The sequence below is a fragment of the Syngnathus typhle genome, linkage group LG10 (assembly GCF_033458585.1).
Source record: "Syngnathus typhle isolate RoL2023-S1 ecotype Sweden linkage group LG10, RoL_Styp_1.0, whole genome shotgun sequence".
NCBI classification, from domain to species: domain Eukaryota; kingdom Metazoa; phylum Chordata; class Actinopteri; order Syngnathiformes; family Syngnathidae; genus Syngnathus; species Syngnathus typhle.
This window is the reverse complement of record NC_083747.1, coordinates 7,272,872-7,288,981: the sequence shown is the minus strand read 5'-3', so window position 1 is coordinate 7,288,981 and position 16,110 is coordinate 7,272,872. Positions and strand designations below refer to the sequence as shown.

Here is a 16,110-nt window from a genome sequence, read left to right as displayed (position 1 = left end):
CCTAATCCAAACAACAATTTCGAAAGTTCTACATTATCCAGTCCTAAAAAAAATCATTTCATTTGATTAGCGATGATTGATTGCCCTGCCCAACTTTTTAAGCATCTCAATCCAGTGGTGGCTCCCTGTGTTTAAAGAACAGCATTGATCTTAAATGAAATGTTATGACAACGAGGCTGCCCGCTTGTCTGTTTTCCCTCTGTGCTGAATTTGATCTTAGGCCCTCGAGTTATTGGAAATATTGAGCATATGAGACCTTTAGGTGTTCGGATATTATTATTTTATTTTAGCAGGTCAGCCAAGGTAGTGGAGAGAAAACAAGACTGCAACCCCTTGAGAAAGTCATCAACCAAAGAAGAAAAAGGCCACATCCTCCAGCTACGTGTGTGAATAATACATACAGAATTCATAATGCATGATCAAAGTTATGAGATATCTCGCCTGTCAATGTCGGTTACTTTTATTTTACTGACTCAATTCATGCTTCACATTATCTTTAATTGACTGACTCGAGTTTCCTCGTATGTTTGTGTCAGTAGCCCCTTCAATGTCAATACATGTTGATGTAACTTGTTTCATCAAATGTTTATTGTTTGAGAAAATCCTGTTCATTCATTTGTGCTTTGTGATACACAAACACACGTGCTCTTCTAAAATCGGTATACCGTGGTCAGTTTTTATTGTATTTTGACAGCCGTCCTTCCTGTTCTTCATATTATATGTTTCTGGTTGCGTTTTTACTTCTGGCTGGGTTGGTCGCTTTCTTAAGGGCTCTCAACTCGGTCTCACGCACCTCTATCTGTAATCAACTACTCAGTTTAAGGTCTCGCCTGATCTACGTGCAGGTACCAGATAATCTCCGCTTCCACAAGTGGTACTTCAGCTGCTACGACCGTGCTTAGCCATCGTACGCCTTTGAGTGTTTTCCTCATTTTGATTCCGCTTCTTCTCACCAGTACCTCTTGAGTGCTTGCTGTTGAATTCCTTGCCCAACTTATTATATTTATTCATCACACCACAAGTCCCTCATTTACCCAACTGAACCATAACTACTTTTCCATTTATTTTATTTCCTTTTGGAATGTTTACTGTTACTTGTTCATATGCTGAATAAATAAACAAAGAAATAAATAGAGATGAAGTAAAGCACAGCTTCATCTCACCATCAACTTCCCAGTTTCACCCAGAAATTCATCTTGTACCCTGCCTTGCATTGTTCTTGGACTCTGGGTCAAGTGTTTCTTTTGTCATTAAGCACTACCTCACCATTGTCACTTTTGGGCAGAATCCTCGTATCTCCAAAATGACAATTTTTCAGGAAATCAAAAAAACAACCTCATCTTGCTTTGTTGAAGTTAGTAGTACACTTTATATTGCTATCATACTTAGACTGTTGCAATCTAACAAAATGCCCCGCCCCCACACAAAAACAGAAACATTTATAATGCGGTCATTGTCACAATTTGTGCTCACATCAAGTCCCTGGTTATACAAAAAACAGGCTACTTCACAAATTTTTTTTTTTTATCTTCTTTACAATGCATTTTTCTTGTTCACAATTCAAATATACTCTGGGGAGACTTATAGTCCAAAAAATGGCCCAACTCGAGCTAGTGTTTTCGGAGTTTGTGAGCCACTGCGTGAAGCTCCCTTCCCTCTCTGCTCTGTGTGCAGGCTCCTACTAGTTAATGTTGACATGCTTGAGCGGATACAATAGTCAGCCTACATTTCAGTGAATTCCTTGCTTATTGCTTTTTTTCTTTCCTGCAACCACTATGGCTGCTTAAACTATGCAATTTTCCAAATTGTGGGACTACAAAGTTATCTAATTAGTGTTTCCCTTATTTTACTGTACCTCTGTTTGTGGTATACCCACTGAGAAGTAGAGCGAACAGACCAAGCGAGGAAAAATAATGAGGCAGCTGCACCAGCTTACTTCACTATTCTGTAGGTTTTGATGTAGGTGACAAACACAGCACAGACAGGTAGAGGTAGTCATGAGAAGCCAGCATTCCACCACAGCTGGTTAGTATTTCATCATATTTTTGTCACCTTGAATCCATACACATGCAGATAAAAACAATGCAAACTAGGTATGTTTTGTGAATATTGTACTTTATTTGCTTTGAACTTGTGCATCAACTTCAAAGAGTAAACAGTGCACTGAATTTAGTTTTCACAACAAATCCACATTTTCTTTGATACATTTTTAAAACCATTTACACGTTTGCTCAACTTTGAATCCTATGCATCATGAATTAGGGTTGCAAATAATTAAAGGTCCAGGTCCAGAAAGTAAAGACTCAGGTGCTTCTTTCTAATCAACCGAGCTGGCAGGTAAACCTGTTCCTGGGGAACTAGCTTGTTTACCAACTGGTTTGAATAGAAGCCCTGTGGCCCAAGCCAAACTGTGCCAGGGTTTTACTTTCCAGACCCGGATTTTACACCTCTGAAAATGATTAGGCATCTTTTATGTTTTTCTTCTTTTGTGTGAATACATACACTGTATTCGTTTCCAACTATGTTCTAAATGAGCATTTCTCACACGAGGTAAAAATATTTTTCTTTATATGTTGTTATGATAAAAAATAGTTCATTTCTCCAAAACATCAGTGGGTCACTCTGGGTGCACACCGATGTGAGAACACTCCTGTATGTCTGGTCAGTGCTTAGAATAGCTTTGCAACTACCAGTCTGGAGTACCATACTGCAGGGGTGTAGTTGGGGCGTGAAGGGTGGTTACAGACATACAAGTATTAATTTCCTTTTTAACATGTTTTTACCAGCTGCCCTTGAAAGCAGGGATTGTCGCGTTGACGGCGCCAACCCGGCAAATGCGTTGGAATTTCAACAGTGGCAGTATAGTGATGCAATGGATTGATCCATGATCCATATGGATTACTCTCCACGGTACGCTTGTGGTCCTATTGGTTGGTCGAAATGAAAAGCATGTGCGTGTTCACGTGAAGGCAGCATGTTTAGCCCGCATTCACTAGTCAAACACAGCGGTAGTCATGGCAACTGTAGCAAAGGAGCAGAGAAACTTGAAAACCCTCCTGTGAAGTGCCAGCAACAGAGGACTTCTGATGGGAGATCATTCGGTCGGTGCAGCATGCGCGCCCCCAGCTATGGCCCGGCGGATACACGTGCACACACACACACATTTAACATTAAGCAGTATAAAATAATGTTTTCACGGCAGACATTTTGCTGAATTGAATGGTTTAGAATAAAAGAGCTGAGATGGCGTGCTGGGTATTTTTTTTTATATGACATTAAACAATGCACCCCTTAATTATTTGGCAATTTAGGCTTTACTCTCATTGTGTTTTACCTTGACCAGTTGGATTATTTAGTTCTTTGACCACTATGGAGAGTAGTTGAACTCGAGAGAATGATCGTTTGCTCAACAAATTTAGCTTAAGATACATTTACAGGAAGTTCCTAGTGGTTACAGGAGCCCCACTTCTAGCTTGTTTGTTTTGTCTCACGACCATCCCCATCTTGTTCACGATGGCCTGAAACTGCCATGGCCACCAGCAAACATAGATTCATTTATGAAAATTTGTCCCCATAACCTCTGCAATGGTGGCTACGCCCCTGTCCTACCACCATGAAGAACACGCTTGATGGTGGAGTTCATAGTGGTAAAAACCAATACAAAATGTTGGTTCTCTTTATACAAAACATTTTTTCTTAGAAATTGTGAATGCACATAAATATCAGACCTTTTGTAAAAGAACTGAAAAAAAAGCCACAAGAGACATCACACAAAGCGTATTGTAGGAAACTGTAGAATACATAGACATAGTTTTCGATTTACTGCTGCAGTGAAAACTGTATAAACAATGGATTTCATAAATAAAACAATAAATACTTGAATAAATACAGTTTATTAGCATGTGATTGTTTTGAATTCATGGAGGTGTGCCAATCACATCCTATAATTCCTCTAAATTGAAAGTAATGGTGTACGCACCTCATTAATGCCTAATTACGACTACAGGCTGACACAATACATGGAACTCAACAGCTTGCTCTATCGACCCTAAACCATGCATTCTTTGGTTATATTTCTGCATCCATCCCATACACTACATTTAAAGACTAAAAGTGTTAGTACTCTGAAAGACAAATAAATTAATATCACTTATTGCCCGATGGATGATATCTTTTTTTTTTTCAATTAATCATATATGTGACAAAGGGGTGCAGTACTTTCCTGTACAATTCAGAAATCTGCTGCACTCATTGCGCGCTTTGAGGCTTGAGGGTAACTTGAGTTGAGAGCTTCCTTGATTATTTTATCCATGTTTAAAAATCGTTGTTTGTTTCCACTTTTCTGTCCCCTATATGTAATTTGGCTATGGTCATAGCAAAGAGATTTGTAATTAAGATGCTCAAGTAATTTAAGATGATGTTGTTGATAAGGTCCATTCCACTATTATTGACATGTCATAATAATAATAACAGTAATATAATAATACAATATTCCAACCTCAACCTCCCCCTTTTTTTTCCCGCTTAAAAACTTCACTGCCTGTACTTTGCGCCTTATAGTGGTAAGAATAATGAGGTAACTTGCTGAAAATTCTCCTTGGTTCAAGTTATTTCCACAGGAAATATTTTTGAAACCAAGTTTATCTTGAATAAGAATGACTCTTTGTCAATGCGCTCTCAAGCACCTCTGCTCAATGTCAAAATAACCCAAATTGTACACCCTCCCTTTCACCAGTTTCCCCCACGTTTCTCCCAAGTGTCTCTACAAGCCTCCTCACTGCGGTGGTGAGGGTGGGAAAGTGATTCCCATTTCATGCCATGGTCTCTTTCCCTGGCAGTCTGCGGTCGTTGAAGGTGTGCATGTTGATAACCTCCTCCGTTTTCGCCATGACGGCTGCTTGAGGCTTGTGTTTGAGCCTGCGCTGGCACTTCAGTGACACCCTCAGTTCGTCCACCATGACACTGTAGAAGGACCTCTAAAGTCGAGGATAGAGGGGGAGACAGTAGAACAGAGTGGATTTCAGACTCTTGCCGATTTTTCTGCTATGATAGTCAAATTTTACAGTAGAATTCAGGACTATTCAGGATGAGAATGAGAGAGGATGTGTTGGGATGACTCTATGGTATTGACTTGAAAGTGTTGGTTGTTGTTCCCCCATGTTTCTCCCAAATGTGATTGGATTGGGTTTGGACAGCAAAATTACAGATGAACTGAATCTTAATTTGCCTTGTTTTAAGTATTCTTGTTTTATCATTTCAAAACTGAAAATATATTTTATGTAGTCAGTGACTGTAGGGACAGTCAATTAATAGCAAACGAGTGCATAACAGGGCAGTGCCCCCTGACACAACAGAAAATGCATTGAAGCACTTTTATTTTCATAGATGACTGTCTCGTGAAGACGAGCAAAGTCGATTAACACAGTTTATCTGGAAACCTTTCACAGTGTTTCACTTTTTCCACATTTTGTTTCATTAAAACTTTATCCTATAAAGACTTAATTTCATATGGGATGTATTTTGGGGGGGGCATCATTTAGAAAAAAAATGAGGCGCAGCCTGAGGACGTGAAAACCTCCATCACCACTTTTCACACAAGGTGCATTGGTGGAGCTCATAGCCAAGCAATAGGTCGAGGCAAGGGCAGTTCACTCTGTGTTCACACCGTGACTACTTAGAGGGAATATATTATGGAAATTTGAATTTTTATTACTCTCATACAAATAGATGTCTGGAGTCTCTGCCCAACCATCAAGTGTGAAATTAAACCACTGAGTAAATCCTTTATTATCTGCCTATTTCTGAAAAAGTGTCCGTAAGCGAGCCGGTCTACACTTCAGTCCCTACTATTTCAACATGGAGGTTATTTTACATAAGAAACACCCCCGAAGTGTCAAGGCAAGAGAATCACTTTTGAAGTGGCTGCAGAAGCTCTGTCATGTCAAATCCAAAGCAGACTTGCAGTTTTTGTGCAGATTAGCGGTAGCGAGCAATTTTAATCAATATTAACTGGACTGACTGTTTGATTTAAGTTGTTCATGTGCGTGTAGGGAGAAATTTTCATTTGGTGATGTCATCAGCCACAACTTATACTCTAATTGACAAATGTAAATTGATAACTTGCCGATGAAGTGCTGCCTGAATAAGTGAAAAGGCCAGTAGGTATAGGGCAGTGTGTATAGGGGATATGACTAAATTACACAGTCATTGCTTCACAATAAGCAGATTTGTATAGATTTCTGTTCAACGCACAGATCCAATCGTCACATACACACATGAGCTTTTAGTTTCAATACTTTGTTTTTACACTTGAGGATGTATTTAGGAACTGTTTGGGAACTGTTAAAAATTCGAATAAACAAACACATAATATGCAGATTTTAAGTAACCGTGATGCCAGTGCACTACAGAAGCACAATATATTCAAATGTATTTTGTCTGTATTGTATTGTTTCTTAGTTATTCTAAAATATAGTCAGTTCTTCAGATATAACACTACTCCTGCCATCTTGATTCAAACTTAAGTGATATTTTGAGGAATAAATCAGCTGATTTGCTATACACAAGAAAGAAAGTTTGCTCTGGACCTTGCATGAGCATAATGCCTCTGCCCGAGTCAAGATCATTGAGATTTGTATCTTTCTCTGTATGCTGTGTGTGCCTCAATTGAAATGTATTTTGGTAAAAGCACCCCATTATAATTAATAGTCAAACATTCAGGGTTAATGAGCTCAGTAACTAGATCCATTGGCCTGATTCTCCAATATGTCTGTAGGAATCTTCTTACTGACAAAGGTTCCTGAGGGGGGAAAATGCATGGGAAGTCATTATAATGATGTACATATAAGGGCTACAGTATAATATTTTAAATCCTACAATGGCAGCGCTATAGAATAGGATTAGTGGCTCAAGCATCTCCATAGCAGTCGAGAGATCTGTCTTTACGTCTCCATTAGAACAGCTCTATGTGGTGGGGTTTGCTCCAAGTACTCTGGCTTCCGCCCATGTTCCTAAAACATGCATGGGAGGTCACATAAATATGAATACATTTAATTATATAAAATTCATATCATTCTGTATCAATTGTCCCGAGGTGTGATTATCGCTACGTGTCCTAGATTGACTGGTGGCAATGCAGGGTGCTCCCTACTTCTTGCCTGAAGCTAGCCGCTATACACTCCATAATGAGGACGAGCAGTATAAAAATGAGGGACGGATGGATAAATCCTACCATGGTTGAAACAAATAAAATAAAATGCTATAGAATAAAGAAAAATGCACAAAAGGTTGTGTAAGCATCGTATTATGAGTCTTCTAGTGGTCTTAATAATTCTTAATAATAAATGTGTGTGTCTGTGTATATATATATATGTGTGTGTATAGTATATAAATACACACACACATCACATATACATGTACATATAGACATACACAAATGCATCATGTGTGGTAATAAACACTTCTGATAACCCGAACCACACTGCAGACAGGCTTTGGTAGCTATTCATTTACTCCCACCCCACCATCTGTAAAATTAAATGGCACTGCAGTGGTTTACCGGTAAAAGCTATGCTGGCTCCAGGCTTTGTAGTGCACTGGGCCCACTCTGCTCAGGCTCGAGGGACACATTGCCATCAAATCTGCCTGCTGGTGGTATGTTGGATTGATAGCGGCAGTTTAGGGTCATTGGATTACAGAGTTTTTATGATGCTCAACAATCAGCAGCTGTGCCACTGCTCTGAGGAAGGACCGGTTTGGCAATGTTGTAATGTGAGGCAGTTCGTGGGAATTGAAAAGGAAAAGAGGTGCAAGAAGTTTGCGTGCAGGTATCACGCAAATGAATAAAAGGTAATCAATTATATCTATATAGTATTTACTGATGGGTTCCCAGTCTTAGCGTGTTACGTGAACTTAAGATGCAGAAATATTTTTATTTTTTGTTTTCTCTACAGTAGACCTTCATTTATTGTGAGGCATACTGGTTGTATGGACCAACATCCTCTGAGCCAAATCATGGCACAATCATTAACTACAAAGGCAATTCGTGATTGATGAAGCTACAGCTATTAATGCTTCTTCAGGTTATGTGGCATTTGTTGCCATGTGGGAATTGGAAACACAAAATATCAAATTATTGCTTCAGATTTTAGAGATTCATAAATTCATACAAGTGACAAACAGCACTGAAATGCTAACATTAGAAAACGTGTAACATGAACAGCAGCCTCTGGCAAGAACCAACGGACTGAGAGTCACTTTCCTCATGTAAATGTCATCATATTCCATCTTTTTCAAATTGCCTTGCACATTCAAATGAGAGTCTTGAAGGGGTTTTAGCAGTAATGTTTTTTTTATACAAAGCGCCACTGGTAAGTTTCTAATGAGTGAAGGGACCGGCTCTCACTGGCTACAGATATCTAGCTTCGACAATGAGAGGAATTGTTGACGGAAAATAAAATTTTATTTTATACCTTTTGAAAGGTTTACAATATTTGACTTTACCAGAAAAGGGAAAAACGTGGAACTAGTGGCAGAAGTGGGTAAAAATCAGTGCAACAGCAGGATTCCTTGAACTACAATAGGAAAACTTGTTACCAGATTGCCTGTCATGACACATGTCATGTGAGTTGTTCGTCATCACCAATTTTGCTCAGGGCATTCTACTTGTTCTTCCAAGACACACTCACAAGCATCATTTTACATGTGTGCATCCATATACATGCTCTGTGTGTGCATGCATGTTGCGTGCATGGTAGGGAGATAAGATGGTTTCCTCACACACAGCCGTCCAGTGGTCTCAGCAGCCAGGTTAGTCTGCATCAGCCTCAGCTGTAGGCAAGACGATTGGAAAAAGCAGCAAGGCGAGGAAGAGGGGGAGGAGGAGGAGCGGGAGTAGTAAGCAGAGGAGGAGCTAAAGGAGGGAGACAGTAGAGGGCAGGACAGGAGTGGAGCAGGAAATGGATGAGGAGAGGGAGGAAGGGGATAATCATGGTAATCATGGAAATCTGACAGACAGCATGGAGATAACAATTCATTTAAAGTCAATGACGCATGTCAATTAGTGGTTAATGGGTCTCACTATGATAGATTTAAGAATAAGGGCTGGGGCTATGCTTTTTTGTTGTACGCACATTCTTGCTTATACTTCTAGTTAACTGACAATACATCCATGCACTCAAGCAGCCGATAAGAAACACTACGTGTTGGAAATATCAACACAGTGGTGTTTAAATTTCTGAATAATGGATATACCGTTTCTACTTTGTAGTTTTTCTTTTTTCTCAGGGGGTTCTGAAACGCATCTCCCGCGAAAAACGAGGGATCCCTGCATGTAGGAATATCACTCCCAAAGTTATCGTTAGTATGTCAATGGGAATTTAGTAATTAATTTCAGTTTGCATTAGTGTCAGCAAGGTTTTAAAAACAAATCACATCTTGTGTATAAATATCCAATATGTTTTAGTATTTTTGTTGGGTGTTTCTACAAGAAATCACTTATGCTTAAAGCTTGCTACACAAGCAACATGGTGCATTCAGATTACTTTCACAATGTTGGGAAGTTGCAAATGCACCATGCCATTTTGCACGTTAATTGTTTTTCTTCCATTATCAAGAAAAGCCAAGATCGACATCTCAATTACATTTTGATTACGGGTCCAGCTCTAGCATGAATGTATCTATACCTTAAAAAACAAAACCATTTAATAATCATGGTCCACACCATTGGTTTATAGATGCATGTATGAATGGATGAGCACATGAATGGCTGAATGTGAAGCTTTGTAAAATGCTTTGTCCACCGTATTGTGTAGATAAATCGCTCTACGTATACACTCCACTTACCATTTGCCATCAGTCTATAAGACCGTGCAAGGTTCATCCCCAGCACTGAATGAGGAGATGCTATTTTTGCTTCTAATGTCACAGAAAAGAAGTAATTATAAAATGCAAATTGCACAGTGTGCTATCAAGCATGTGGAAAACAACAGAGATACTCAACCGTACATTTTGCAAGTCGATACCTACAATTCCTTGCGAACAAATAAATAAAAATAACCGCATGTTTTAGAAGAAAACAAAAGAAGAATATTAGTATCCTCAAGCACAAATGTATATATTTATTTGTGGGATGGTTTATTTTCACAGATAAGCATCTTGCTGGTTAGCACTTTGATTCTCATTTTGTGTGGACTTTGCCTGACTATCAGCTCTAGCTTTCTATGTACGTGGAAAATACAAAGAGAGGAAAGGGGCAGAAGAAAGTGGAGACTGTGGATGAAACCACCATGTTTTTCCACGATGGGGCATTTTCCAATATCCCCAACAGGGGCCTCATTTATCAAGCATGGATATGCACAGAAGTGTCCGTAAAGCATGTGCACGAACATTATCACTCAAAATATGAAAATTCTCAATATAAATCAGGTGAGCGGCTATCTGGATTCTCGTGGGCCAATTCAGGAAAGGGGAACTGCAGCTCAACCTCCTCGAAGAGCACTGCCAGGACAATTGAGGGCTCCTTCGGCAGCCCTCTGCTGTGACATGGACATCCACTTTTTATTTAATTGATTTTCATGTTGTATCATTTGTGCCCTCTCTGCATCCATTTCAACCTGGTGATCCTGAAAGGGGGATCCTTCCATCTGTGGTCCCTTCTCAAGGTTTCTCATTTTCCCCTGCTAGGGGTTTTTAAGTTTTTCCTTGCCCTTTTGGGAGCTTAAGATCAGGGGATGCTTTGAGAATAATTGTCAATTTCTGTCTATGTGAAGCCCTTTGAGACTGCTTGTGATTTGGGGCTATACAAATAAACTTGACTTGACTTGATAAACTTGACGTGAGGACGTGCTTAAAGTTATGCACAGCTCTAACCATGCATACACACAAAATCCTCTGGTAGTGAAAACTACAGAACGGCTACACCGACATCACTAACAAGGCAAAATGAAACATGGGGCTTCCAAACACAGTTGGAGCCATCGATCGATTGCACACACTTTTACTGAAAGCACCATTGCGCAACGGATTTTGCTTTAACACGAAACGTTATATTATTTTTATTTATCATGTTTTAATTTTGTCACTGTACGTTATTATAGGAATTTAGGTCTTTGTTTGTGTGAGACAAATTGAGTTGCCTTCTATGTGAAATATGTCGTTTAAATAAGGCTGCCTTTCCTTGCCTTGCCTTAAATAACCTTATGGCTTGTTTGGCGTAGCAGTGACTTGTTTGGACCCATTATAGCACTCTAGCACTTTGAGATTTGCCTTCAAATGTAAAGTGCATTACAAATAAAAACCACTATTATTGTTGGTTTTATTTCTATCCTTTTTTTTTTTTATCAGATCAATTATTAGGTCTTTTAGCACGTACTATACCAAGCAAAATAATTTTAATGATTTGGATTGTGATTCACAGTCAGTCTTATTCTTACCCAGAGAAGATGTGGCTCTGACCTGAGCTTTGTCCACCTGGTCAGCACAACAGCTACTTTTAGGATCCACTGTTGAAAGGTACCTAAGAGGACCTCCGAACTTAATGTAGAACGACGTGGCCAGCTGCACACCTACACACCGGGACTGGTGGAGACTATGGGATGGATTGTTGTGCAGCTCAAAAGCTATACTTTTAAAGAAACTAGTGAATGCAGAGGGTCCAGCATTCACTGATGGTTGCAGAACAATCTGTTTGGCTAGTTGTGAGGAGTCTGAAACCCTGGAGAGGAAAAGGGTCTGCAGTAGAGATGAACCTCCACCTTCTTTGGAAGGTGCTTTAACTAATTCCAGAGAAGACTTTCCTGATCCCTACCTGAAGCCTGATTTCAAAAATCTTGGTGAATGTATCTGTTTGTGTACAAGCTAGAGGACAGCCCTCCAGCCTCATGGAAAACTTTGTACAAGTTGCTATGATCTACTTTGGAGGGTTTTGCATGATGCGACTGCAACACAGTTTAAAATCTGTTGTTGCTGCTATTTTTAACAAATTATTCTGTGCTTTGTATTAAAATGTGTTCCATATTTTGGTGAGTGTAGGTGCGAGTGTATTGGGAGATGTCCTTACTGTTCTTTCAAATATTTTTAACCTCTTTGGTGCCATTTTGACCTGATTTGTTTATTTGAAGGGCCAAATACAAGGAGGAAGACCAAATAATCTGGTTGTTTTGGTAATACGATAGCAATGTATTTTGATTTAACTTTAGTTTTAACTAAGTTTTTTCAGCACTCCGCGACCCTGAACAATTTACAAAGTATAGTAAATTGATGGACAGAGTATTGTTCTAATGACACGTCAATTTTCTATACCACTTATGTAGAAGGTCAAAGTGAGCTGGAGTTTATCCTGGTACACCTTGGAGTGGTCTTATATTGAGACACCTCATATTCACATTCATACATTTACAGAATAGGAAATCTCTCATTATGATCCGATGCATCCAATATTTTCTTAACTGCTTGTCCTCCAGGTTGTGGGTATTATTATTATCATGAATATGAATATTGACAATATGATAAGAGATCACCACTTCAGTATTCATTTACAGGTATTTATAACAGTACCAGCTGTTCAGTTTAGAGCCTCGCCTCCAGACAAGAGACTATAGAACCAAGGATGAGTTGAATGTGGTCTCACTCTGTTTTTATAGGCCAGGGGAGATTCGAATACTTGAAAGATAGCCGGCTTGCAAATTAGGCAAAACAGGGTGAATGCTCAGGGAGCTGTGTGGCTTTGTTAAGCACCGCAAAAATCAGAAAAACATTACTTTAATACACTAGTTATTACATTACATTGACTAGTTATTACAATTAACATTTAGAGATGAAAAGTTTTTTTTTTCAAAAATGTTATTTTTTATTGTGTAGTGCACAACAAAAAACTGACAAACCACTGCTACAACTGTGACACAGATTCTAGAGGCCACCTTATGAAGCACCTATATTGGAGGGACATCCTAAAATTATAATATTTGGATTTGATGAGGATTTTTTTCTTATCAAATCGAGCAAAAGAGAATGATACGACTATGTGATCTATCGATCTTCATCCGTGACAATGACACAACTGTACAGATGCAGAGGAACTTCTTAAGAGCTTATTGGTGATCTTATTCAATGAAGCTCAGCAATAGCTGGTGAAACATGAGCTCATTTTCATGTCTGTTATGCTAACAGTTTTTCTTGTCGTAAGTCTGGCTCAGAAATGTTTATCAGTCTTTTTTTTTTTCATCACAGAAAAATACTTTTGGTTCATACTTTTCCCCCTTATTTTTAATCCCTTTCAAAATTACATGGTGGGATGGATCAAATGGGCAGATGTTGCCCACCCATTATTTACATGAACTACCATTACTACTTTTCATTCAACATTCAGCAAAATTTTCCTGAGAACAGGCTGTCTAAAAATGTTTTATTAATTAAGGAGCAGAGTAGTATAGGAGTGTATGCAGAGTGTATGCAATGTTGCAGTTGGAAGATGAGTGGATAGAAGAATGGTGGAAGAGGGTGTTTATGACTTTAAATGTGGTTCATCCAGTAAGAAAAGCTGAGTGCATGTTTTTGGTTTTAGCCTGTTGACTGAGTGTGTACTGCCAGCACCAATAGGTTTCATTCTATATGTTAAATATTTCTATAAACCCGAATTCCAATGAGGTTGTGCAAAATGTAAATGACAACAGAATACATCGATTAGCTCACTTTGCAAATGCTTATTGAATGTTGTTCAAATATATCATGATGTCACACAGTGCACCTTGCCCAGCTCCTTAGAACATGTTGCAGGAATTAAATAGGAAATAGGTACAGGATTTAAAATAGGTTGAAACGAATTTTGAAATCATTGTATTCTATTTTCATTTACATATTGTCCTAACTCTGGAATTGAGGGTTGCATATGTGTGCTATATTATCTAAAGTGTGACAATCACTTTGTGGCAGTTTTATATTTTGAAAACATGTCTTGAGTGTATGTTTGAGGTCATTTGTGATGGTGGTTAAAGTCTAGCTTGGATCCATGGTGACAGCAGAATTCCTCACGTTTCTTATCTCGTTGTCGCCATTGGGCCTAAGTGAATAAATGCAAAGAAACCAACCCTTATCTTCCTGCTATGATCATGTGAGCAATAACAGATGGTCATGTGCTATGAATTTTGAACTTTAATTTAATTAGCATTCATTTCATTCATATATAGTATTATATTGCAGCCATAAAAACTCATTCAAGGCACATTTGGGAAGAAAAGTGATTGTCTTACCTTTTCAAGTTCAGCGCTTTGTTTGGACTTGTAGAGAAACTCTCCCACTGCCACAAACACGGAAAGGACAAGTCCAGCAGCTAAGACAATGAAGATTCCGCCAATGTTCTGTACTCCAAGGGCACTGGCCTCCTTGCTTTCTTCTTCGGGGCAGCCGTTTCCGCGCCACCACTTCTCCTTCATCATGTGCAGCTTGCCTTCCTCTTGAAGCTGCAAGATGGCAATAGTGATCTTGTCTCTGTATGGAGACCCTGAAAAACCAGATGACTAGGTCAGACTGTGAACCAGACTGTAAGACTGTGACCGCATCATACGCAACTTAGCATAGCAATCTCAGCTCTTATTTCAAACCCAAGGGTGAGGTAGATGCAAACTTGCTAGACGGGTGTCACCATAACCCCCAAAAAACTTTGGCAGATCATGGCTTTGAGGTACTAGATGTAAACTTGCTAGACTGGTGTCACCATAACCCCAACAATTTATTATTTATTATTCCCGTTAGATAAGGTTTAATTTACCTCTCTGTCCATCCATCTATCCACCGAGACCCATTGTACAAAAAAACTGAAATAAATCAACCCCAACACCTTACTCTGAATTACCCTGTCTTGTAAGAGTCCTGGAATCCCTCATTGGTAATAATTCTTTTCATAAAATGATGTGTGCCATCCTCACCGGTACAGTTTCTGACCTAAATATCACCACTACTGCGAAAGGGATCGTGTGCAACCAACTTTCGCAATCTACAAAACAACTGGCAGAACCCTATGGCAGGAGACGGGGGACAAAGCAACTGCAGAAAAATGAACTTTGCCGTATTGTTGTTTAGTTTGTCTCATACGACCTTCTTGTATGATTGGAAATGAGGAGCTTGCCATCATTGATCTTTCAGGATCTAAATAAAGGTTTGAATTAAGTATTAGTGCCCGAGAACCCAATCGCTAAATTGATCTGACAATGGAGGTCTACCTGGAATACCTGGTCAACATTCATGTCTTTCTTCAATACATTATTGTACTTTCATGTAAAAATTCTGGTCATATTAGTAGAAGATAAGATATCTTTTGATAACACATCATCATCACTACACACAGATGATAAAAAATCTAACCACTGACCACACCAAAATAATACAATTATAGCTCATGTACATGTTATAGCTGTTGTACCAAACTGGTTTCAACATGAGCTCTTTCTTTGTTATTGACGCAAAAATGTGCCTTGAAATTCTTCCTTCTGTCTGTGTGCTGTTTTTGAGAGTAGATAAACCACGCTTCTGTTTTCCAACGTGCCTGTTTCCTGCATCTCCTGCCCTTTCTATACTATCTAAACCTACTGCAGGTATAGGAGTCCACCAGTCTTTCTCTGTCATATGATAAGAACCAATTGCCCACTGAAATGTCCAATTAAACAATGCTGGAGAAGCCTTGTGATAAAAAAAAAGAAAATCCTGCCAGACAGATTCTTGTAATGCAGTGCAGCAAACTGGACATAAGGTGTGCCACAAAGGCTGGTGTTACAAGATGTATTTCAAACCCCTCGAATTAAATTGCCCTCCGCAGCCATTGAACTTTGTTCCGTCTGCCTTTAAATAAAAATCCCGTTTCAGGTTGTCAAGCAGAAAGAGCAGAATGAGTGATGATGAGACCAATGAGACCCGATTTGCTAGGGCGAGTTATCACTGGTGGATTTATGAGTATGACCCGGACACCAAACACCAGAGCCTTCATTGGAAGAGACAGACGTCTCAAAGACCGAGGAAAGTCAGACACTTGTCCTATTTCATCATGTTGATTGAGTGCTTAAATGTGAGGGGGATCACCCACTCAGATCTCACCACGGGGTCAAACATTCAACCAGCACG

At 39.2% G+C, this 16,110-nt stretch overlaps 1 protein-coding gene across 2 annotated transcripts in view; it reads right to left on the bottom strand.

Moving 5' to 3' along the window:
• Window positions 1-2,164: 2,164 nt before the first annotated feature.
• The window catches only part of grik2 (glutamate receptor, ionotropic, kainate 2), an 89,457-nt gene continuing 75,511 nt past the window's right edge, over window positions 2,165-16,110 (bottom strand). The window contains exons 15-17 of one of the 2 annotated variants that reach the window (XM_061289671.1): window positions 14,247-14,497; window positions 14,029-14,056; window positions 2,165-4,976 (exon numbers count right to left, since the gene is read on the bottom strand). In XM_061289671.1, coding sequence (XP_061145655.1) covers window positions 4,729-4,976; window positions 14,029-14,056; window positions 14,247-14,497 — 527 coding nt within the window. In that variant the 3' untranslated portion in view covers window positions 2,165-4,728. The remainder of the gene's footprint in view (window positions 4,977-14,028; window positions 14,057-14,246; window positions 14,498-16,110) is intronic. The other variant, XM_061289672.1, reaches the window with a different exon arrangement.